The sequence below is a fragment of the Bombina bombina genome, unplaced genomic scaffold, assembly GCF_027579735.1.
Source record: "Bombina bombina isolate aBomBom1 unplaced genomic scaffold, aBomBom1.pri scaffold_823, whole genome shotgun sequence".
Classification (NCBI taxonomy): Eukaryota; Metazoa; Chordata; class Amphibia; order Anura; family Bombinatoridae; genus Bombina; species Bombina bombina.
Genome location: NW_026512315.1, coordinates 110,017 through 133,776, shown reverse-complemented (window position 1 = coordinate 133,776; position 23,760 = coordinate 110,017). Strand labels below are relative to the sequence as shown.

The 23,760-nt window shown below is 37.6% G+C and overlaps 1 protein-coding gene across 1 annotated transcript in view; it reads left to right on the top strand.

Moving 5' to 3' along the window:
* Positions 1 to 19,668, top strand: part of LOC128644229 (potassium-transporting ATPase subunit beta-like) — a gene marked incomplete at its 5' end in the record, with an annotated part of 30,365 nt that extends 10,697 nt beyond the window's left edge. Inside the window, 3 exons of the mRNA XM_053696919.1 lie at positions 16,115 to 16,171; positions 19,325 to 19,411; positions 19,507 to 19,668. Of these exons, the coding sequence (XP_053552894.1) occupies positions 16,115 to 16,171; positions 19,325 to 19,411; positions 19,507 to 19,668 (306 nt within the window). The remainder of the gene's footprint in view (positions 1 to 16,114; positions 16,172 to 19,324; positions 19,412 to 19,506) is intronic.
* Between the last annotated feature and the right edge of the window lie 4,092 nt (positions 19,669 to 23,760).

Here is a 23,760-nt window from a genome sequence, read left to right as displayed (position 1 = left end):
AAAAATAAATCCACAACCCAAATCAAAAGTTTTAATCTTATAATGAAAAAAAATGAAATTATAAGCAGAAGAATCAAACTGAAACAGCTGCCTGAAGTACTTTTATACCAAAAACTGCTTCTGAAGAAGAGAAAACATCAAAATGATAGAATTTAGTAAAAGTATGCAAAGAAGACCAAGTTGCTGCTTTGCAAATCTGATCAACAGAAGCTTCATTCTTAAAAGCCCAGGAAGTGGAAACTGACCTAGTAGAATGAGCCGTAATCCTCTGAGGCGGGGATTTACCCGACTCCAAATAAGCATGATGAATCAAAAGCTTTAACCAAGATGCCAAAGAAATGGCAGAAACCTTCTGACCTTTCCTAGAACCAGAAAAGATAACAGACTAGAAGTCTTCCTGAAATCTGTAGTAGCTTCAACATAATATTTCGAAGCTCTTACCACATCCAAAGAATGTAAGGATCTCTTCAGAGAATTCTTAGGATTAGTACACAAAGAAGGGACAACAATTTCTCTACTGATGTTGTTGGAGTTCACAACTTTAGGTAAAAATTTAAACGAAGTCCGCAAAACCGCCTTATCCTGATGAAAAATCAGAAAAGGAGACTCACAAGAAAGAGCAGATAAATCAGAAACTCTTCAAGCAGAAGAGATGGCCAAAAAGGAACAACACTTTCCAAAAAAGTAATTTAATGTCCAGAGAATGCATAGGCTCAAACGGAGGAGCCTGTAAAGCCTACAAAACCAAATTAAGACTCCAAGGAGGAGAAATTGATTTAATGACAGGCTTGATATGAACCAAAGCCTATACAAAACAATGAATATCAGGAAGTTTAGCAATTTTTCTGTGGAACAGAACAGAAAGAGCAGAGATTTGTCCTTTCAAAGAACTTGCAGACAAACCCTTATCTAAACCATCCTGAAGAAACTGTAAAATTCTAGGAATTCTAAAAGAATGCCAAGAGAATTTATGAGAAGAGCACCATGAGATGTAAGTCTTCCAAACTCGATAATAAATCTTTCTAGACACAGATTTACGAGCCTGCAACATAGTATTAATCACTGAGTCAGAGAAACCTCTATGACTAAGCACTAAGCGTTCAATTTCCATACCATCAAATTTAATGATTTGAGATCCTGATGGAAAAACGAACCATGAGATATAAGTTCTGGCCTTAATGGAAGTGGCCAAGGTTGGCAACTGGACATCCGAACAAGATCCATATACCAAAACCTGCAGCCACCAGCAGCACAAACAATTGCTCCATGATGATTTTGAAAATTACTCTTGAAAGAAGAACTAGAGGCGGAAAAATATAAGCAGGTTGATAACGCCAAGGAAGTGTCATTGCATCCACTGCTTCCGCCTGAGGATCCCTGGACCTGGATAGGTACCTGAGAAGTTTCTTGTTTAGATGAGATGCCATCAGATCTATTTCTGGAAGCCCCCACATCTGAACAATTTGAAAAAACACATCTGGGTGAAGAGACCACTCTCCCGGATGTAAAGCTTGACGACTGAGATAATCCGCTTCCCAATTGTCTATACCTGGGATATGGACCGCAGAAATTAGACAGGAGCTTGATTTTGCCCAAACAAGTATCCAAGTTACTTCTTTCATATCCTGAGCACTGTGAGTCCCACCCTGATGATTGACATATGCCACAGTTGTGACATTGTCTGTCTGAAAACCAATAAACATCTCTCTCTTCAATAGAAGCCAAAACTGAAGAGCTCTGAGAATCGCACAGAGTTCCAAAATATTGATTGGAAATCTCGCCTCTTGAGATTTCCAAACCCCTTGTGCGGTCAGAGATCCCCAGACAGCTTCCCAACCTAAAAGACTTGCATCTGTTGTGATCACGGTCCAGGTTGGATGAACCAAAGAGACCAGTAGAACTATACGATGGTGATCTAACCACCAAGTCAGAGATAGTTGAATATTGGGATTCAAGGATATTAAATGTGATATCCTAGTATAATCCCTGCACCATTAATTCAGCATTAAAAACTGGAGAGGTCTCATATGAAAACGAGCAAAAGGAATCGAGTCCGATGCTGCAGTCATGAGACCTAAAACTTCCATGCATATAGCTACTGAAAGAAATAATAGAGACTGAAGGTTCTGACAAGCTGAACTCAATATAAATTGTCTCTTGTCTGTTAGAGACAAAGACATTGACACAATCTATCTGGAAACCTAAAAAAGGTGACCCTTGTCTGAGGAATCAAGGAACTTTTTTGGTAAAATGATCCTCCAACCATGTCTATGAAGAAACAACAGAAGTTGAATCATATGAGATTCTGCAGAACGAAAAGACTGAGCAAGTACCAAGATATCGTCCAAATAAGGAAACACAGAGAACCTTTGAAAAGATTCCTAGAGCTGTCGCTAGGCCAGAAAGGAAGAGCAACAAATTGGTAATGCTTGTCTAAAAAGAGAATCTCAGAAAATGAAAATAATCTGAATGAAAGATAATATGAAGATATGCATCCTGTAAGTCTATTGTGGGCAAATAATGCCCTTGCTGAACAAAAGGCAGAATAGACCTTATAATCACCATTCTGAAAGATGGTACTCTTACATGACAATTCAAAAGATTTTCTTTCTTTGGGACAATGAATAGTTCTGAATAAAACCCCAGATCCAGTTCTTGAAACAGAACTGGTATGAATACCCCAGATAACTCCAGGTCTGAAACACACTTCAGGAAAGTCTGAGCCTTTACTGGGATTGCTGGAATATGTGAGAGAGAAAAAGACTTCTCACAGGCGGTCTTACTCTGAAACCTATTCTGTACCCCAATCTAAGGAGTTTGGACCGAATTGAACCAAATAACTTTAGAAAAATCTTAACCTACCCCCTACCAGCTAAGCTGGAATAAGGGCCGCACCTTCATGCGAATTTGGGGGCTGGTTTTGACCTCTTAAATGGCTTGAATTCATTCCATTTTGAAGAAAGCTTCCAATTAGAAACATATTACTTGGGGAAGAATTAGGTTTCTATTCCTTATTAAGAACAAAAAGGTAATAAGCTTAAAATTTACCCTTAGAACTTAATCTTGAGGCAAAAAAACTCCCTTCCCCACAGTAACAGTTTTAAGTATTGCATCCAACTGTGAACCAAATAATGTATTACCTTGGAAGGAAAGAAAATAGAAATCTGGATTTAGAAATCAGTCAGCATTCCAAGATTTAAGCCATAAAGTTCTTCTAGCTAAAATAGCTAAAGACATAGATTTAACCTCAATTTTGATAATATCAAAAAATGGCATCACAAATGAAATTATTAGCATGTTGAATCAAGTTAACAATGCTAAACAAATCATAATCCGATACTTGTTGTGCTAAAGTTTCCAACCAAAAAAGATGAAACAGCTGCAACGTCAGCAAAAGAAATTACAGGCCTAAGAAAAGGACCTGAAAATAAATTAATTTTCCTTAGATAAGATACAAGTTTCCCATCTGAAAGATCTTTAAAATAAATACTATTTTCCATAGGAATAGTAGTACGTTTAGCAAGAGTAGAGATAGCCCCATTAACTTTGGGGATCTTTTCCCAAAACTCCAAACTAACTGCTGGCAAAGGATACAATTTTTAAAACCTTAAAGAAGGAATAAAAGAAGTACCAGGCCTATTCCATTCCCTAGCATTAGGAACTGGAAAAAAAAACCTCTGAAGTAACCACAGGAGGTTAATAAACAGAATTTAAATGTTAGCTAGCCTTAAAATCAAGAGGACTAGTCTCCTCAATATCCAATATAATCAACACTTTTTCAACAAAGAACGAATGTACTCCATTTAAAAATAAAAAAGTAGATTTGTTAGTGTCAATATCTGATGAAGGATATTCTGAATCAGATAAATCCTCATCAGAGAAGGATAATTCCTTCATTTGAAAATTCATCAACTAAATGAGAAGTTTAAAAAAGACCTTTACATTTTATTAGAAGGTGGGATGGCAGACAAAGCCTTCTGAATAGAATCAGAAAAATATTCTTATAAATTCCTAGGTATATCTTGTACATCAGGGGCGCGATCCGATATGCAGCGTAGTTTGCTGCGCAAGCGAGGGAACCCCCGCCGCCCGCAGTTTCAGCTCACAACTCGAGCTATCCTATATACGGCGCCGTCAGATGCTAAAGTGCCGTAAGTCTCACAAACCAGCGATGTCCAGAAATCTGCGTGAGTACAAATTTCTGGAGTCGCCAGTGACTTATGGCACTTTAGAAACTTCCAGCGCCTACAAAAGCTGACTAAATTATAAAATCTCCCGTACTGTCTAACATGCCTCCCTAACATAGCCCGACACGTATACCCCTCTATCCGCTATCCCCCCTCACTATCCTAACAATAAAAAAAATGTATTAACCCCTAAACCGCCGCTCCCGGACCCCGCCGCCACCTATTAAAGTTAATATCCCCTAAACCCCGCTCCTGGACCCCGCCGCCAGCTATATTAAATATATAACCCCCTAATGTGAGCCCCTACCCCGCCGCCATCTACCTTACCTACCCCCTAAAGTGAGCCCCTACCCCGCGCCATCTATTTTAAAATTATTAACCCCTAATTTAATCCCCCTACACCGCCGCCACCTATATTAAATTATTTAACACCTAATCTAATCCCCCTACCCCGCCGCCACCTATATTAAATTATTTAACCCCTAATCTAATCCCCCTACCCCGCCGCCACCTATATTAAATTAATTAACCCCTAATCTAATCCCCCTACCCCACCGCCACCTATATTAAATTAATTAACCCCTAATCTAATCCCCCTACCCCGCCGCCAGCTATATTAAATTATTTAACCCCTAAAATACTAAACTATCCCTACCACTAAACCTAAGTCTAACCCTACAAATAAACCTGAAAAGGGCTTTTTGCGTGGCATTACCCCAAAGTAAACTGCTCTATTGCCAGCCCTTAAAAGTGCTTTTTGCGGGGCATGCCCCAAAGAATTCAGCTCTTTTACCAGCCCTTAAAAGGGCTTTTGGTGGGGCTTTGTCACAAAGTAAACAGCTCTTTTGCCTACAATCTAAATCCTCCTACACCGCCGCCACCTATAATAAATTTATTAACCCCTAATCTAATCCCCCTACACCTCCGCCACCTATATTAAACACATTAACCCCTAATCTAATCCCCCTACACCGCCGCCAGCTTTATTAACTATATTAACCCTAATTATATTAGGGTTAAAATAGTTAATATAGTTATTATATTATATATTAACTATATTAACCCTAATTATATTAGGGTTAAAATAGTTAATATCGTTATTATATAATATATATATTAAGTATAATAACCCTATCTAACTCTAACATCCCTAACTAAACTCTTATTAAAATAAATCTAATATTAATATTATTAATTAAAATATTAAATCTAAATACTTACCTATAAAATAAACCTTAAGATAGCTACAATATAATTAATAATTACATTGTAGCTATTTTAGGGTTTATATTTATTTTACAGGTAACTTGGTATTTATTTTAACTAGGTACAATAGCTATTAAATAGTTAATAACTATTTAATAGCTACCTAGTTAAAATAATTACCAATTTACCTGTAAAATAAATCCTAACCTAAGTTACAAATACACCTACACTATCAATAAATTAAATAAACTACAAATATCTAAACTAAAATACAATTAAATAAACTAAACTAAATTACAAAAAAAAAAACACTAAATTACAAAAAAAAAAAAGATTACAAGATTTTTAAGCTAATTACACCTATTCTAAGCCCCCTAATAAAATAATAAAGCCCCCCAAAATAAAAAAAATTCCCTACCCTATTCTAAATTAAAAAAGTTAGCTCTTTTACCTTACCAGCCCTTAAAAAGGCCTTTTGCGGGGCATTCCCCAAAGAAAACTGCTCTTTTGCCTGAAAAAAAAAAACACAATACCACCCCCCAACATTACAACCCACCACCCACATACCCCTACTCTAACCCAAACCCCCCTTAAATAAAGCTAACACTACCCCCTGAAGATCTCCCTACCTTGTATTCACCCAGCCGGGCAGAACTCTTCATCCGATCCGGCGATGTCTTCAATCAAGCGGCAGTGAAGTCTTCTTCCATCCGGGCGATGTCTTCAAGCAAGCGGCAGAGAGTCTTCTTCCATCCAGCGATGTCTTCAAGCAAGCGGCAGAGAGTCTTCTTCCATCCGGTGATGTCTTCAAGCAAAGCGGCATCTTCAATCTTCTTTCTTCGCTCCTCCGCCGCGGAGCATCCATCCGGCACGACGACTTCCCGACGAATGATGTTCCTTTAAATGACGTCATCCAAGATGGCGTCCGTCGAATTCCGATTGGCTGATAGGATTCTATCAGCCAATCGGAATAATGGTAGAAAAATCTGATTGGCTGATTGAATCAGCCAATCAGATTCAAGTTCAATCCGATTGGCTGAACCAATCAGCCAATCAGATTGAACTTGAATCTGATTGGCTGATTCAATCAGCCAATCAGATTTTTCAACCTTAATTCCGATTGGCTGATAGAATCCTATCAGCCAATCAAAATTCGACGGACGCCATCTTGGATGACGTAATTTAAAGGAACATCATTCATCAGGAAGTCGTCGTGCCGGGTGGATGCTCCGTGGCGGAGGAGCGAAGAAAGAAGATTGAAGATGCCGCTTTGCTTGAAGACATCACCGGATGGAAGAAGACTCTCTGCCGCTTGCTTGAAGACATCGCCGGATGGAAGAAGACTCTCTGCCGCTTGCCTGAAGACATCACCCAGATGGAAGAAGACTTCACTGCCGCTTGATTGAAGACATCGCCCGGATCGGATGAAGAGTTCTGCCCGGCTGGGTGAATACAAGGTAGGGAGATCTTCAGGGGGGTAGTGTTAGCTTTATTTAAGGGGGGTTTGGGTTAGAGTAGGGGTATGTGGGTGGTGGGTTGTAATGTTGGGGGGTGGTATTGTGGGGGGTTTTTCAGGCAAAAGAGCAGTTTTCTTTGGGGCATGCCCCGCAAAAGGCCCTTTTAAGGGCTGGTAAGGTAAAAGAGCTAACTTTTTTAATTTAGAATAGGGTAGGGAATTTTTTTTATTTTGGGGGGTTTTATTATTTTATTAGGGGGCTTAGAATAGGTGTAATTAGCTTAAAAATCTTGTAATCTTTTTTTATTTTTTGTAATTTAGTGTTTATTTTGTAATTTAGTTTAGTTTATTTAATTGTATTTTAGTTAAGATATTTGTAGTTTATTTAATTTATTGATAGTGTAGGTGTATTTGTAACTTAGGTTAGGATTTATTTTACAGGTAAATTGGTAATTATTTTAACTAGGTAGCTATTAAATAGTTATTAACTATTTAATAGCTATTTTACCTAGTTAAAATAAATACCAAGTTACCTGTAAAATAAATATAAACCCTAAAATAGCTACAATGTAATTATTAATTATATTGTAGCTATCTTAGGGTTTATTTTATAGGTAAGTATTTAGATTTAAATAGGAATATTTTAATTAATAGTATTAATATTAGATTTATTTTAATAAGAGTTTAGTTAGGGATGTTAGAGTTAGATAGGGTTATTATACTTAATATATATATATATAATATAATATAATAACGATATTAACTATATTAACCCTAATATAATTAGGGTTAATATAGTTAATATATATATATATAATATAATAACTATATTAACTATATTAACCCTAATATAATTAGGGTTAATATAGTTAATATAGCTGGCGGCGGTGTAGGGGGATTAGATTAGGGGTTAATGTGTTTAATATAGGTGGCGGCGGTGTAGGGGGATTAGATTAGGGGTTAATACATTTATTATAGGTGGCGGCGGTGTAGGGGGATTTAGATTGTAGCCAAAAGAGCTGTTTACTTTGTGACAAAGCCCCACCAAAAGCCCTTTTAAGGGCTGGTAAAAGAGCTGAATTCTTTGGGGCATGCCCCGCAAAAAGCCCTTTTAAGGGCTGGCAATAGAGCAGTTTACTTTGGGGTAATGTCACGCAAAAAGACATTGCGCATGCGTTAGGTGTTAGGTTTTATTTAGCAGATAGCGGTTGACAGCTAGATAGACATTGCGCATGCGTTAGGTGTTAGGTTTATTTTGTAGCTAGTTTAGGGAGTTACGGGGCTCCAATAGACAGCGTAAGGCTTACTACGGCTGCTTTTTGTGGTGAGGTGAAAATGGAGTAAGATTTCTCAATTTTCGCCACGTAAGTCCTTACGCTGTATATTGGAAACCAAACTGCGCTGGTTTGGTATACCTGCCTATGGCCCAAAAAACTACGGGCGACGGCAGAAATATACGAGCGTAACTTCTAGGTTACGCCGTATATAGGATATCAAACCAGCTCAAAATTCAGCGTTGCCGGCATTTGCGGGCGACGCTGCATATCGGATCGGGCCCCAGATGTTAAAAGAATAGCAATAGACAATGCATTAATACTGATGGACATTTTCTCTGCATGTAAAAGTTTATCATGATAACTAATTACAAACCATAGCTAAAGATAAAAATTCATAACATTAAAATAAATGAACTTAGCTTTGGTAGGACTGATATCAGTCAGCAGGAATCCAACAGTGTTTTCTGATACAGGAACGGTTTTGAGATATCTTGCAAATGTAAGAGAAAAAACAACATATAAAGCAAAATATCAATTTCCTTATATGACAGTTTTAGGAATGGGAAAGAAATGCAAAACAAAATAAGCCTCTGAAAACCAGAAGCAAAAAGAAATGAAGTCTTAAATAATGTAAAAAGTTTGGCGCCAAGAATGACGCCCACAACTGACAAAATATTTTTTGGCGCCAAAAACGTCTGCAACAAAAATGAGCGTCATAGATGACGCAACCACGTGAAAAATCTCGGCGCCGGAAATGACAAAATTACGTCAACAAACGTAATTCTCGTGCCAAAAAAGTCTTGCGCCAAGAATGACGCAATAAATTATAGCATTTTGCGCTCCCGCGAGCCTAACAGCCCGCAATTTAGAAAAGAGAGTCAATTTGAAAACTTCAGGTAAGAATTTTTTTTTTTTTATATGCATTTCCCAAATATGAAACTGACAGTCTGCAAAAAGGAAATATACTGATAAACCTGAATCATGGTAAATATAAGTACAAACATATATTTCGAACTTTAAATATAAAATGCCAAACCATAGCTGAGAGTGTCTTAAATAAAGGAAACATACTTACCAAAAGACACTCATCTACATAAAGTAGATAGCCAAACCAGAAACGAGAATCAGCAGAGGTAATGGTATATAAGAGTATATCATCGATCTGAAAAGGGAGGTAGGAGATGAATCTCTACAACCGATAACAGAAAACCTATGAAATAGATCCCCGTTAGGATGACCATTGTATTCAATAGGTAATACTCCCTTCACATCCCTCTGTCATTCACTGCACTCTGAGAGGAACCGGGCTTCAAAAAAGCTGAGAAGCGCATATCAACGTAGAAATCTAGCACAAACTTACTTTACCACCTCCATAGGAGGCAAAGTTTGTAAAACTGAATTGTGGGTGTGGTGGGGGGTGTATTTATAGGCATTTTGAGGGTTGGGAAACTTTGCCCCTCCTGGTAGGATTGTATATCCCATACTTCACTAGCTCACGGACTCTTGCCAATTACATGAAAGAAACAGCTATTTCCACTAAAAAAATAAAATCCACAAAAAAAATAAGTCTCTCATAAATTTCAAGAAAAAACTTAAATTATAAGCAGAAGAATCAAACTGAGACAGATGCCTGAAGAACTTTTCTACCAAAAACTGCTTCAGAAGAAGCAAATACATCAAAATGGTAAAATTTACTAAATGTATGCAAAGAAGACAAAGTTGCAGCTTTGCAAATCTGATCAACGGAAGCTTCATTCTTAAAAGCCCAAGAAGTGGCAACGTATCTAGTAGAATGAGCTGTAATTCTCTGAGGCGGAGACTGTTCTGCCTCCAAATAAGCCTTGTGAATCAAAAGCTTTAGCCAAGATGCCAAAGAAATGGCAGAGGCTTTCTGACCATTCCTAGGACAAGAGAAAACAACAAATAGACTAGAAGTCTTCCTGAAATCTTTAGTAGCTTTGACATAATATCAAAGCTCTTACAACATCCAAAGAATGTAAAGATCTTTCAAGAGTATTCTTAGGATTAGAACACAAGGAAAGAACAAGACTGTCTTTACTAATGTTGTTAGAATTCACAACCTTAGGAAGACATTTAAACAAAGTCTGCAAAACAGCCTTATCCTGATTAAAAATCAGAAAAGGAGACTTACAAGAGAGAGCAGACAATTCAGAAACTCTTCTAGCTGAAGAGATAACCAAAAGAAACAACACTTTCCAAGAAAGTAGTTTAATATCCAAATAATGCATAGGCTCAAAAGGAGGAGCCTGCAAAGCCTTCAAAACCAAATTAAGACTCCAAGGAGGAGAGATTGAATTAACAGGCTTGATATGAACCAAAGCCTGAACAAAACAGTGAATATCAGGAAGTTTAGCAATCTTTCTATGAAATAAAACAGCAGAAATTTGTCCCTTCAAAGTACTTGCAGACAAACCTTTATCCAAACCATCCTGAAGAAACTGTAAATTTCTAGGAATTCTAAAAGAATGCCAAGAGAATTTATGAGAAAAACACAATGAAATATAGGTTTTCCAAACTCGATAATAAATCTTTCTTGAAACAGACTTACGAGCCTGTAGCATAGTATTAATCACTGAGTCAGAGAAACCTCTATGACTAAGCACTATGCATTCAATTTACATACCTTCAAATTTAGAGATTTGAGATCCTGATGGAAAAATGGCCCTTGAGACAGAAGGTCTGGCCTTAAAGGAAGTGGCCAAGGTTGGCAACTGGACATCCGGCAAGTACCACATACCAAAACCTGTGAGGCCATGCTGGTGCTATCAGAAACACACGAGATTGTTCCATTATGATCTTGGAGATCACCCTTAGAAGAAGAACTAGAGGCGGAAAAATGTAAGCAGGTTAGTAAAACCAAGGACCTGCTAATGCATCCACCATCTCCGCCTGAGGATCCCTGGACCTGGAAAGGTACCTGTGAAGCTTCTTGTTTAGATGGGAAGCCATCAGATCTATTTCGGGAACACCCCACATTTGTACAATCTGACAAAATACATCTGGATGGAGAGAACTCAGAATATTGTGATGCAGCAAAGTATATGTTTTTTTATGGCTTCAGTGGTTGGTGTATACAGTCCTCTCTAGAAGATCAGTTGAGAGAAAGCTGTTTGCTGGTTACCAGGAAGTTTGTAGCATTGGAAAAACCCATTATGCTTGATATATCACTTTCAGTACAAGTGCCCCTACCATTGTTCGGAATCGGCATACGAAGAGGGAGGTGTGTTAGCATCCAGCGTTCCTGATTGGCCACACGGAACTTGGTCCGGCTTGAGGATTGGTTGTTGCCGTTGTGAGTCTTCCGGGCGACGCTGAGGTCCCGGCCCGCGTGGTTAGGCACGTTCAAGTGCCGCCCTGCTTGTGAGTACCCTTTTTCCTCTTACTTACATGTCCGGGTCCTTTACGTTATCACCCTATTGGCGCCTTCCTGTTTCCCCACTACAGATTTCCTAACCGTCGACATACGTTACAGAAGAGCGGCCTCACATCGGATTGTTTCAACTGATTTTCGCTTCCGTTACCGTAGGCGCACCTCCATCAAGAACTTTTTTTGTTTTTGATTTCTTGTTCCCACTGGATGGAGAGACCACTCGCCTGGATGTAAAGATTGATGACTGAGATAATCCGCTTCCCAATTGTCTACACCTGGGACATGTATCGCAGAAATTAGACAGGAGTTGGATTCCACCCAAGAAAGTATCCAAGATATTTCTTTCATAGCTAAAGGACTGTGAGTCCCCCCTGATGATAGACATATGCCACAGTTGTGATATTGTCTGTCTGAAAATAAATGAATGAATCTCTCTTTAAAAGAGGCCAAGCCTGAGCCCTGCAAATAGCACATAGTTCTAAAATATTGATTGGTAACCTCACGTCTTGAGGATTCCAAACTCCTTGTGCTGTCAGAGACCCCGAGACAACTCCCCAACCTGTGAGACTTGCATCTGTTGAAATCACAGTCCAGGAAGGACAAACAAAAGAGGCCCCTTGAATAATCAGATGATGATCCAACCACCAGGACAGAGAGAGTTGAATGTTGGGATTTAAGTATATCAACTGTGATATCCGAGTATAATCCCTGCACCATTGATTCAGCATTCAAAGTTGCAGAGGTCTAATATGAAAAAGAGCAAAGGGGATCGCGTCCGATGCTGCAGTCATAAGACCTAAAACTTCCATGCACATAGCCACTGAAGAGAATGATCCAGACTGAAGGTTTCGACAGGCAGAAACCAATTTCATTTGTTTCTTGTCTGTTAAAGACAGAGTCATAGACCCTGAATCTATTTGGAAACCTAAAACGGTGACCCTTGTCTGAGGAATCAAGAAACTCTTTGGTAAATTGATCCTCCAACCATGTTTTTGAAGAAACAACACAAGTTGATTTGTGTGAGATTCTGCTAAATAAAAAGATTGAGCCAGTACCAAGATATCGTCCAAATAAGGAAATACTGCAATACCCTGCTCTCTAATTACAGATAGAAGGGCACCGAGAACCTTCAAAAAGATTCTTGGAGCTGTTGTTAGGCCAAACGGAAGAGCAACAAATTGGTAATGCTTGTGTAGAAAAGAGAATCTGAGAAACTGATAGAGGACTGGATGAATCGGAATGTGAAGATACGCATCCTGTAAGTCTATTGAGAACATGTAATGACCTTGCTGAACAAAAGGCAGAATAGTCCTTATAGTCACCATCTTGGAAGTTGGGACCCTTACAAATTGATTCAAAAACTTCAGATCCATGACTGGTCTGAAAGAATTTTCCTTCTTCGGGAGAATGAATAGATTTGAATAAAAACCCAGACCCTGTTCCAGAAGTGGAACTGGTACAATTACTCCTGAAAGCTCTAGATCTGAAACACACTTCAGAAAGGCCTGAGCTTTCACAGGATTTGTTGGAATGTGAGAGAAACATTTTTCTCACAGGAGGTCTTATTCTAAAACCTATTCAATACCCCTGAGAAACAATATTCTGAATCCAATGATTCTGAACGGAACCTGCCCAAATGTCTTGAAATAATTTCAATCTTCCCCCCACCAGCAGAACTTGATTGAGGTCCGCACCTTCATGCAGACTTGGGGGCTGGCTTTGGTTTCTTATAAGGCTTGGTTTTATTCCAACAGAATTTGGCTTCCAATTGGAGCCAGAGTCTATAAGGGAAGGAGTGGTTTTTCTGTTCTCTATTCTGACGAAAGGAACAAAACCGATTAGAAGCTTTAGATTTACCCTTAGTTTTTTTATCTTGGGGCAAAAAAACTCCTTTCCCCCCAGTAATACTGGAAATAATAGAATCCAACTGGGAACCAAACAAATTATTAGCAGTGAACAAGTGCTGTTTGAGCACGAAACATGTCTGCTCTGTGCACCTGCTTTACAACCAGGATTTTATCATGTCCTCCTATTTAGGACGAATTGTTTGTTTTTAAATTTTGTCCCAATAAACATTTTTCACTTTTTACTACAAGGACTTTGAGCGCTTTTTACCCTCTACGTGGATATCTTGGTTTATAGCGTGTGGAACAGACACGCTGGAATCAGCTGCCTCAGTCCTCATCTAACCAGGAATCATTGAATCCAGCCCACTCTCCAACAGAGCCGTTACAACGTATACTATTTACCGGATGGTTTTCTTTGCAGCGCTCCGTTGTGCAGGTTAGTGAATGGCAAACAAATTATTACCCTGGAATGATAGAGAAAGTAACCTAGATTTAGATTCCATGTCAACATTCCATGATTTGAGCCATAAAGCTCTTCTAGCTAAAATAGCCAAAGACATAGATTTAACATCAATCTTGATGATATCAAAAATAGCATCACAGATGAAATGATTAGCATGTTGAAGCAAACAAACAATGCTATGTAAATCAGAATCTTTTTCCCTATGTGCTAAGCTATCCAACCAAAAATTTGATGCAGCCGCAACATCGGCCATAGAAATGGCGGGTCTGAGAATATAGCCAGAATGTAAATAAGCTTTCCTTAGATAAGATTCAATTTTTCTATCTAAAGGATCCTTAAAAGAGCTGCTATCTTCCATAGGAATAGTAGTACGCTTAGCAAGAGTAGAAATAGCCACATCAACCTTAGGGACTTTTTCCCAAAACTCTAATTTAGCTATTGGCAAAGGATACAGCTTTTTAAACCTTGAAGAAGGAACAAATGAAGTACCAAGCTTAGACTATTCCTTAGCAATCACATCAGAAATAGCATCAGGAACAGGGAAAACCTCAGGAGTAATCACAGGAGGTTTATGAACAAAATTTAAATGTTTACTGGATTTATTATCAAGAGGTCCAGACTCCTCAATATCAAAAGTTATCAACACTTCTTTTAACAAAGAACGAATATACTCAATCTTAAAAAGATAAGATGATTTATCAGTGTCAATGTCTGAAGAAGGATCTTCCAAATCAGAGAGATCCTCATCAGAGGTGGATATATCAGTATGTTGTTGGTCATTACAAATTTCATCAGTATTATGAGAAGTTTTAAAAGACCTTTTACGTTTATTTGAAGGCAGTATAGCAGCCATAGCCTTCTGTATTGCATCAGCAATATAATTTTTCATATCAACAGGAATATTATGTACTTTAGATGTTGAAGGAACAACAGATACTGTACTAGCACTAATAAAAACATTTTCTGCATGCAAAAGCTTATCATGACAACTGTTACATACTACAGCTGGAGATATAATATCCACAAGTGTACAACAGATACACTTAGCTTTGGTAGAACTGTGTTCAGGCAGCATGGTTCCTACAGCAGCTTCTGAGACAGGATCAGATTGAGACATCTTGTAAAATGTAAAAAAAAAAATAACATTAAAACAGAAATATCTTATTTCCACATATAGCAGTTTCAGGAATGGGGAAAAATGCAAATGCTAAAATTGACAAAAAAAGCAAATAGCATAGCCCTCTGAGCATTAAGAAGGCAAGGAGCATATAGGAAGTGGGGTAAAATAAATCTACATTTTTGTCGCCAAGTATGACGCACAATGCAAGAGGAAGTTTAAATTTTTTGGGGCGCCAACATATATCCAGAAATGACGCAACTCGCGCCAAACAACCTGGCGTCAACTAAGATGCAGGAAATTACGAACTTGCGTCACTACAGACGCACATTTGTGCCAAAAAAATTCTCCCGCTAAGAATGATGCAATAAAAACCAGCATTTTGCGCCCTCGCGAGCCTAATTTGCCCGCAAGTTTCAAAGAAAAAACAAGTCAAATTGAAAAAAAGACAATACCCCAGGTAAGACAAACGTCCTAAAACATCATTCCCATAATGAAACTGCCAGACTGCAAAGTAAAATACATATATTTAAAACTTTATATTAATACATAAAGCGCCAAACCATAGCTGAGAGTGTCTTTAAAAAAAAAAAAAGATACATACTTACCAAAAGACACCCATCCACATATAGCAGATAGCCAAACCAGTACTGAAAACTAACAGCAGAGGTAATGGTATACAAGAGTATATCGTCGATCTGAAAAGAGAGGTAGGAGATGAATGCCTACGACCGATAACAGAGAACCCTTGAATTGGGTTTCAGAATGCTTAGAAGCGCATATCATAGAAGAAATCATAAAAATCAAGCACAAACTTACTTCACCACCTCCATAGGAGGCAAAGTTTGTAAAATTAAATTGTGGGTGTGGTGAAGGGTGTATTTATAGGCATTTTGAGGTTTGGGAAACGTTGCCCCTCCTGGTAGTATTGTATATCCCATACGTCACTAGCTCATGGACTCTTGGCAATTACATGAAAGAAATATAAATTATTAAAATATTATTATACATTATATTATTATACATTTATTTTTACACTAGCTTCCTTTAAACCAGGATTTGTTTTGTACATTTGAGTTAACACACATTTCTTGACTTATTCCCATGCTTTTTAAAATATATAACTGAAAAAACCCCATAAACCTTATATACTTTTTATCTTAAATTTAGATTATAAATTTTATGCCTGGCAACAAGACAGCGCCCTATGTAAACTGCACATCAAATGTAAGTATACTACAAAAATAAAATGACATCTTGCACTTTATATCCTGTTACACCAACTGAAAAAACTTTTCGATCATAATATACTGTATGTTATGTGTAGTAAAAAAAAAATGCAATTTACTTTTATAATTTATTATGTCCTATCTACATGTATAATCCTGCACATAGTGGGCTTTCCAATTCCAACTAGAATTGGTAGTGCAAACTCCAGACTGAGAATGCTATATTCCATACAGATGATGTTTATTAGTTATTTATAGAATTCCTTAAAGAGACAGAAAAGTCAATATTAAAAATTCCTAATTCAGAAAGAGCAACTTTCAAATTTACTTCTTTTATCAAATTTATTTTGTTCTCTTAGTATTCTTAGTTGAAGAGTAAGTCTAGGTATGCTTATAGGAGCTTATGGGTGTGCACATGTCTAACAACCTATCGCCTAGATTACGAGTCTTGCCTAGATTACGAGAGGTCCCAATGCTGCTTTTTAACGCCCGCTGGTATTACGAGTCTGGCAGGTACAGGTGTACCGCTCACTTTTTTTCCGCGACTCGAGCATACCGCAAATCCACTTACGTCAATTGCGTATCCTATCCTTTTAATGGGATTTGCCTAATGCCGGTATTGCGAGTCTTGGAAAAAGTGAGCGGTACACCCTCTCCTGTCAAGACTCCTACCGCATTTAAAAGTCAGTAGTTAAGAGTTTTATGGGCTAACGCCGTAACATAAAACTCTTAAATAAAGTGCTAAAAAGTACACTAACACCTATTAACCCCTAAACCGAGCACCCCCCCCCCCCACCCACATTGCAAACACTTAAATACATTTTTAACCCCTAATCTGCCGACTGGACATCGCCGCCACTTCAATAAATATATTAACCCCTAAACCGCCACACTCCCGCCTTGCAAACATTAGTTAAATTTTATTAACCCCTAATCTGACGTCCCTAACATCGCCGACACCTACCTACATTTATTAAACCCTAATCTGCCGCCCCCAACATCGCCACAACTATATTAAATTTATTAACCCCAACAACCCCTAACTTAAATATAATTTAAATACATCTAAATAAAAATACTATTATTAACTAAATAATTCCTATTTAAAACTAAATACTTACCTATAAAATAAACTCTAAGCTACCTACAATATAGCTAATAGTTACATTGTAGCTAGCTTAGGGTTTATTTTTATTTTACAGGCAAGTTTGTATTTATTTAACTAGGTACAATAGTTATTAAATAGTTATTAACTATTTAATAACTTCCTAGTTAAAATAACTGCAAATTTACCTGTAAAATAAACCTTAACCTAAGTTACAACTACACCTACCACTACACTATAATTAAGTTAATTACCTAAACTAACTACAATTAATTACAATTAAATTAAATAAACTAAAGTACAAAAAAACAAACACTAAATTACAGAAAATAATAAAATAATTACAATTTTTTAAAACTAATTACACCTAATCCCCCTAATAAAATAAAAAAGCCCCCCAAAAGAAAAAAAATCCCTACCCTATACTAAATTACAAATAGCCCTTAAAAGGGCCTTTTGCGGGCATTGCCCCAAAGTAATCAGCTCTTTTACCTGTAAAAAAAAAGACAATACCCCCCAACATTAAAACCCACCACCCAACCCACACACCCAACGCTGCTCTAAAACCCACCCAATCCCCCCTTAATAAAACCTAACACTAACCCCTTGAAGATCACCCTACCTTGAGACGTCTTCACCCAACCGGGCAGAAGTGGTCCTCCAGACGGCCAGAAGTCTTAGATTTAGGGGTTAACAACTTTATTATAGTGGTGGCGGCGGTGGCAGATTAGGGGTTAATGAGTGTAGTTAGGTGGTGGCGACATTGGGGGTGGCAGATTAGGTGTTAATAAATAAAAAGTAGGTGTCGGTGATGTTGGGGGCAGCAGATTAGGGGTTCATAAGTATAATGTAGGTCGCGGCAGTTTACGGAGCGGCTGATTAGGGGTTAATAATATAATGCAGGTGTCGGCGATGTTGGGGCGGCAGGTTTAGGCGTTAATAAGTGTAAGATTAGGGGTGTTTAGACTCTGGGTTCATGTTAGGGTGTTAGGTGTAGACATAAAAGTATTTTCCCATAGGAATCCATGGGGCTGCGTTAGGAGCTGAATGCTGCTTTTTTGCAGGTGTTTTTTTTCAGCCGGCTCTGCCCCTTTGATTCCTATGGGGAAATCGTGCACAAGCACGTTTAGCCAGCTTACCGTAAACAGCGCTGGTATTGCGGTGAGATATGGAGCTAAATTCTGCTCTACGCTCAACTTTTTGCGGCTAACGCCGGGTTTAAAAATACCTATAATACCAGCGTTACTTTAGGTGAGCGGTAAGGAAAAACTGTGCATTAGCCACGCATACCATTACCGACAAAAACTCGTAATCTAGCCGTATGGCAGTAGCATTTGCAACTATGTATAACACCACTAATAATCTTAGGTAGGCTGATAGAAGCTTAGGAGCATGTTTGTGTCTTTAATAATTTATGGTAGCAATGGTTGCAATTACAGTATGTATAACATTTCTACAAACACTGTTGTTAATAGACATGTGCCCTTGGATCCTTCGTTAGGATCCGAATGCGGAAGAAGGTGACCACTTTTGGCATTTGGCTCTTTTCAAAGCCAGATTTATTCTTGTGAAAGTTTAACACAATAAGATCAGGGCAAATCCAGATCTTAGTTTGTTAAACTTCACAAGAATAAATCTGGCTCCGAAAAGAGCTGAATGCCACAAGCAGCGACCTTCTTCTGCATTTGGATCCTAACAAAGGATCCAAATGCACCTATCTATTTGCAAACACCGCTGACACGTGGGTAAAGACACGTGCATGCTCCTGAGCATACATAGGATTACTCTTTAATAAAGGATACCAAGAGAAATTAGCACACTTGATAATCAAAGTAAATTGAAATGTTGCTTCAAACTGCATGTTCTATCCAATACATTTCTTTAATTTTGACTTTACTGTCCCTTTAATTGTCCTAAGCAGAGATAAAAAGCAGTATTTATTATTTTCAATATTTAAATAATTAAGTTTGCTTGAATACATTATACTGTATAGTTTTGATTTAGTAAATGTTCCTGTTCTTATAAGCCCTTTGTTATACTAAACAGAGTGAAGACATGGGACCATTAGAATATTTTCCACCAGGAGGGACATTCGGCTTACAGTACTTCCCTTACTATGGGAAAAAAGCTCAGGTATTTTCATCATAATTCGTTTGATTGAAAGATAAGTGTTCTCTGGTTTATAAGTGATTACATACCTGTTATTTTCTGTTTGCTTTTTTTACCAGCCAAACTATACCAATCCATTGGTAGCAGTGAAATTCCTAAATGTTGTAAAGAACACCGATATACCTGTGGTATGTAAAATAGTTGGACATGGAATTTCTACAGACAATCCTCATGACCCCTATGAAGGAAAAGTGTCATTCAGCCTTAAAATAGAAAACTGAGTTACAAGATAAAATGCAAACATTTGCAAGGTAAGTTTACATAGCAGATATGCTTTATTATGTTATCTTGCACAGAGAAGGTGAAAATAGTTTTGGAGACTGTGGTGTTTGTGAGATAAGGTAACTTACTTCAAGGTGACACAGAGTTCGATGTGAAATGCATATCCAGCTATAACTGATAGCTATATCAGTATTCTTATTTACAAGAAAACAGTATCACCTGCATGCAAGAAAAACACACTGTGCAGCCACACTAAACTATATTTCTGAGTTACATAAGAGTTAAATGTATGTCTCAGTTGTGTAGTTCAATCTAGGATGCAACCAAACTTTCCAGACCACACCAGTTCGAGAAAGATCAGAGCTAACAGGTAAAGAGGTGAAACAGCACTAAGCAAATGCAAATAAAAGTATATGGGGAGCAGAGTCTGTGACTGAACCATATTGCAAGAGAGAAATAAAGATCCTCACAGTGAAATGTAAAGGGAGATTAAGCACCTCTTGCATTTCTTCACAAATTAAGCTTGTTCTCACCCTCCCCTTGAGAGCAAAAATATAATTTATGCTTACCTGATAAATTAATTTCTTTCATGGTGATGAGAGTCCATGAGTTACTCCTGGGAATTTCACTTCTGTCCACTAGGAGGAGGCAAAGATTCCCAAAACGCCAAGAGCCCTTAAAGCCCCTCCAACTTTACTGGTAAGCCAGGCTGACATATAGCCAAGCATGGAGATAAGAAAGATAGGAAAGGACAAAAAAAAAGTAGCAGGTAAAAAAGAGGCGTCTACTTAAACTGCCGCCAGAAAAATAATATATATATATATAAAATTAAAATCTAGCAAAAAAATGGTTGGGTCTCGTTGACTCTCACCACCAGGAAAGAAATTAATTTATCAGGAAAGCATAAATTATATTTTCTTTCATAAAGGTAATGAGAGTCCACATGCCATTACCTCTGGGAAACTTATAACTAAGCTGCTGATGAATACATGAGTAATTTGGGTGAGACAATATATCCTTTAAATCAAACACTCTTTTTTAAAAAAAATATCAACGGTCCAGAAACTACTGCTTGAAGGATTTTCCTACTAAAAGCCACTTCAGAACAAGTAAAAACATCAAAAAAGAAGAATATAGAAAAGATATGTAAAGAAGAACCAGCACCCATAACTGTGTTCAAATATACAGCCTCCAACTTGTAAAGCAGATAAGCTACCTGCTAGGCAACACTGGTCTGTTCCCAATTAGCTGCCTTGCAAATTGTATCAACAGAAGCCTCATTCTAAAAAAAAACAAGAAAAAGTAACTGACCTAAGAGAATGAGCAGTACAATGTTTAGGAGGAGGCTAACCCACCTCCAATAAACTTATCAATCAACAGCTAAGCACAAACAAACTAGAGGTTTGTCTAAAATCCTTAGGAGCCTGCAAATTGAATTTCAAAGTCCTAACAACATCCAAAATAAGAAGAAGCTTCTCCTTAGAATATTTTTAGATTAGAAAAAAAAGTAAGAATCAAACTAATTCTGAAAACTGCCTTATCCTGATGGCAAACAAGATAAGAAAGTCCACAGAAATGAGCAGACAACAGCAGGAATTACCTAAAGAAACAAAACCTTCCAAGAAAAAAAGTGAGTATTTAAATGGTGCATAGACTTAAAAAAACAACCTGCTAAATTTTTAGAACCAAATTAAGGTTCCAAAGAGAGGAAATTGGTTTTACCACTGGCTTGATCCTGACTAAAGCTGGAACAAAACTCTGAAAGTCAGGAAGGTTAGCATACTTCTTGAGAATCAAAATTGAAAATCCAAAATCAGGCTCTTTAAAAAATGTGCGGATAAACCCTTATCTTGAAGAAACTGAAGACTTCAAGGAATTCTATAAGAGTGCCAGCTAACATACTTTACAAACCAAAAAAAAGGTCTTCCAAACACTATGAAAAACCTTTTTTGTCAAAGGATAACGGTCCTGAATCAAGATCTCAATAACAGAAACAAAAAAAACATTTCTGTTTAAAAACTAAACATTCAATCTCCAAGCCATCAAGTTGAAAGATTTGAGACAGAAGGTCGTGGATCATAGGAAGAGGCCATCGAGCAAACTAAAGATATGCACCAGATCCCCAAACCAGGATCTGTGAGGAAAAGTTGGAGCAATCAGAATTACTTATGATACTTCCTGCATGATCCGGGCTATCATCACTCTTGGCAACAGAACAAGAGATGGAAAGATATAAGCTAGACAAAACAGTCAAGAAGCTATTAGAACAACCACAAACTCCACCTGAGGATCCCTGTACCTCTCAAAATGATTGGGGAGCTTGTTGTTCAACAGAGAAGCCATCAGAACTATTTCTTGAAGACCCAATTGATCCACAATTTGATAGAAAACTTCTAAATGAAGAAACACTCCTCTGAATGAAGAGAAGCCTGCTTCCCAAAAGCTCACTCCTGGAATATGAACTGAAAAAATGTAACAAAGATTAGTCTCTGCCCAGAACAAAATTCAGTACAACTCCCTCATTGCAAGGTAACTGTGAGTTACTTCTTGATGATAGAAGTAAGCCACCACTGTGAAATTGCCTGATTGGAAACACAGATACACAGATAAATATTACCCCTCCACCAGTTAAGGCTAAAGCAAACAGAGGAGTGATATAAATCCACTAAACAATGAGCAAGGCGTGCTAACTAACGGCTAGATTTAGAGTTTTGTCGGTAACGACCCAAAAAGCTAACGCTGGCTTTTTTCTGGCCGCACCATAAAAATAACTCTGGTATTGAGAGTCCACATAAAGGCTGTGTTAGGCTCCAAAAAAGGAGCGTAGAGCATATTTAACGCAACTTCAACTCTCGATACCAGAGTTGCTTACGCAAGCGGCCAGCCTCAAAAACGTGCTCGTGCACGATTCCCCCATAGGAAACAATGGGGCTGTTTGAGCTGAAAAAAAACCTAACACCTGCAAAAAAGCCGCGTTCAGCTCCTAACGCAGCACCATTGTTTCCTATGGGGAAACACTTCCTACGTCTGCACCTAACACTCTAACATGTACCCCGAGTCTAAACACCCCTAACCTTACACTTATTAACCCCTAATCTGCCGCCCCCGCTATCGCTGACCCCTGCATATTATTATTAACCCCTAATCTGCCGCTTCGTAAACCGCCGCTACTTACATTATCCCTATGTACCCCTAATCTGCTGCCCTAACATCGCCGACCCCTATATTATATTTATTAACCCCTAATCTGCCCCCCACAACGTCGCCTCCACCTAACTACACTTATTAACCCCTAATCTGCCGAGCGGACCGCACCGCTATTATTATAAAGTTATTAACCCCTAATCCGCCTCACTAACCCTATAATAAATAGTATTAACCCCTAATCTGCCCTCCCTAACATCGCCGACACCTAACTTCAATTATTAACCCCTAATCTGCCGACTTGAGCTCACCGCTATTCTAATAAATGTATTAACCCCTAAAGCTAAGTCTAACCCTAACACTAACACCCCCCTAACTTAAATATAATTTTAATCTAACGAAATTAATTAACTCTTATTAAATAAATTATTCCTATTTAAAGCTAAATACTTACCTGTAAAATAAATCCTAATATAGCTACAATATAAATTATAATTATATTATAGCTATTTTAGGATTAATATTTATTTTACAGGTAACTTTGTATTTATTTTAACCAGGTACAATAGCTATTAAATAGTTAAGAACTATTTAATAGCTAAAATAGTTAAAATAATTACAAAATTTACCTGTAAAATAAATCCTAACCTAAGTTACAATTAAACCTAACACTACACTATCAATAAATGAATTAAATAAAATACCTACAATTAAACCTAACACTACACTATCAATAAATTAATTAAATACAATACCTACAAATAACTACAATAAAATAAACTAACTAAAGTACAAAAAATAAAAAAGAACTAAGTTACAAAAAATAAAAAAATATTTACAAACATAAGAAAAATATTACAACAATTTTAAACTAATTACACCTACTCTAAGCCCCCTAATAAAATAACAAAGCCCCCCAAAATAAAAAAAATGCCCTACCCTATTCT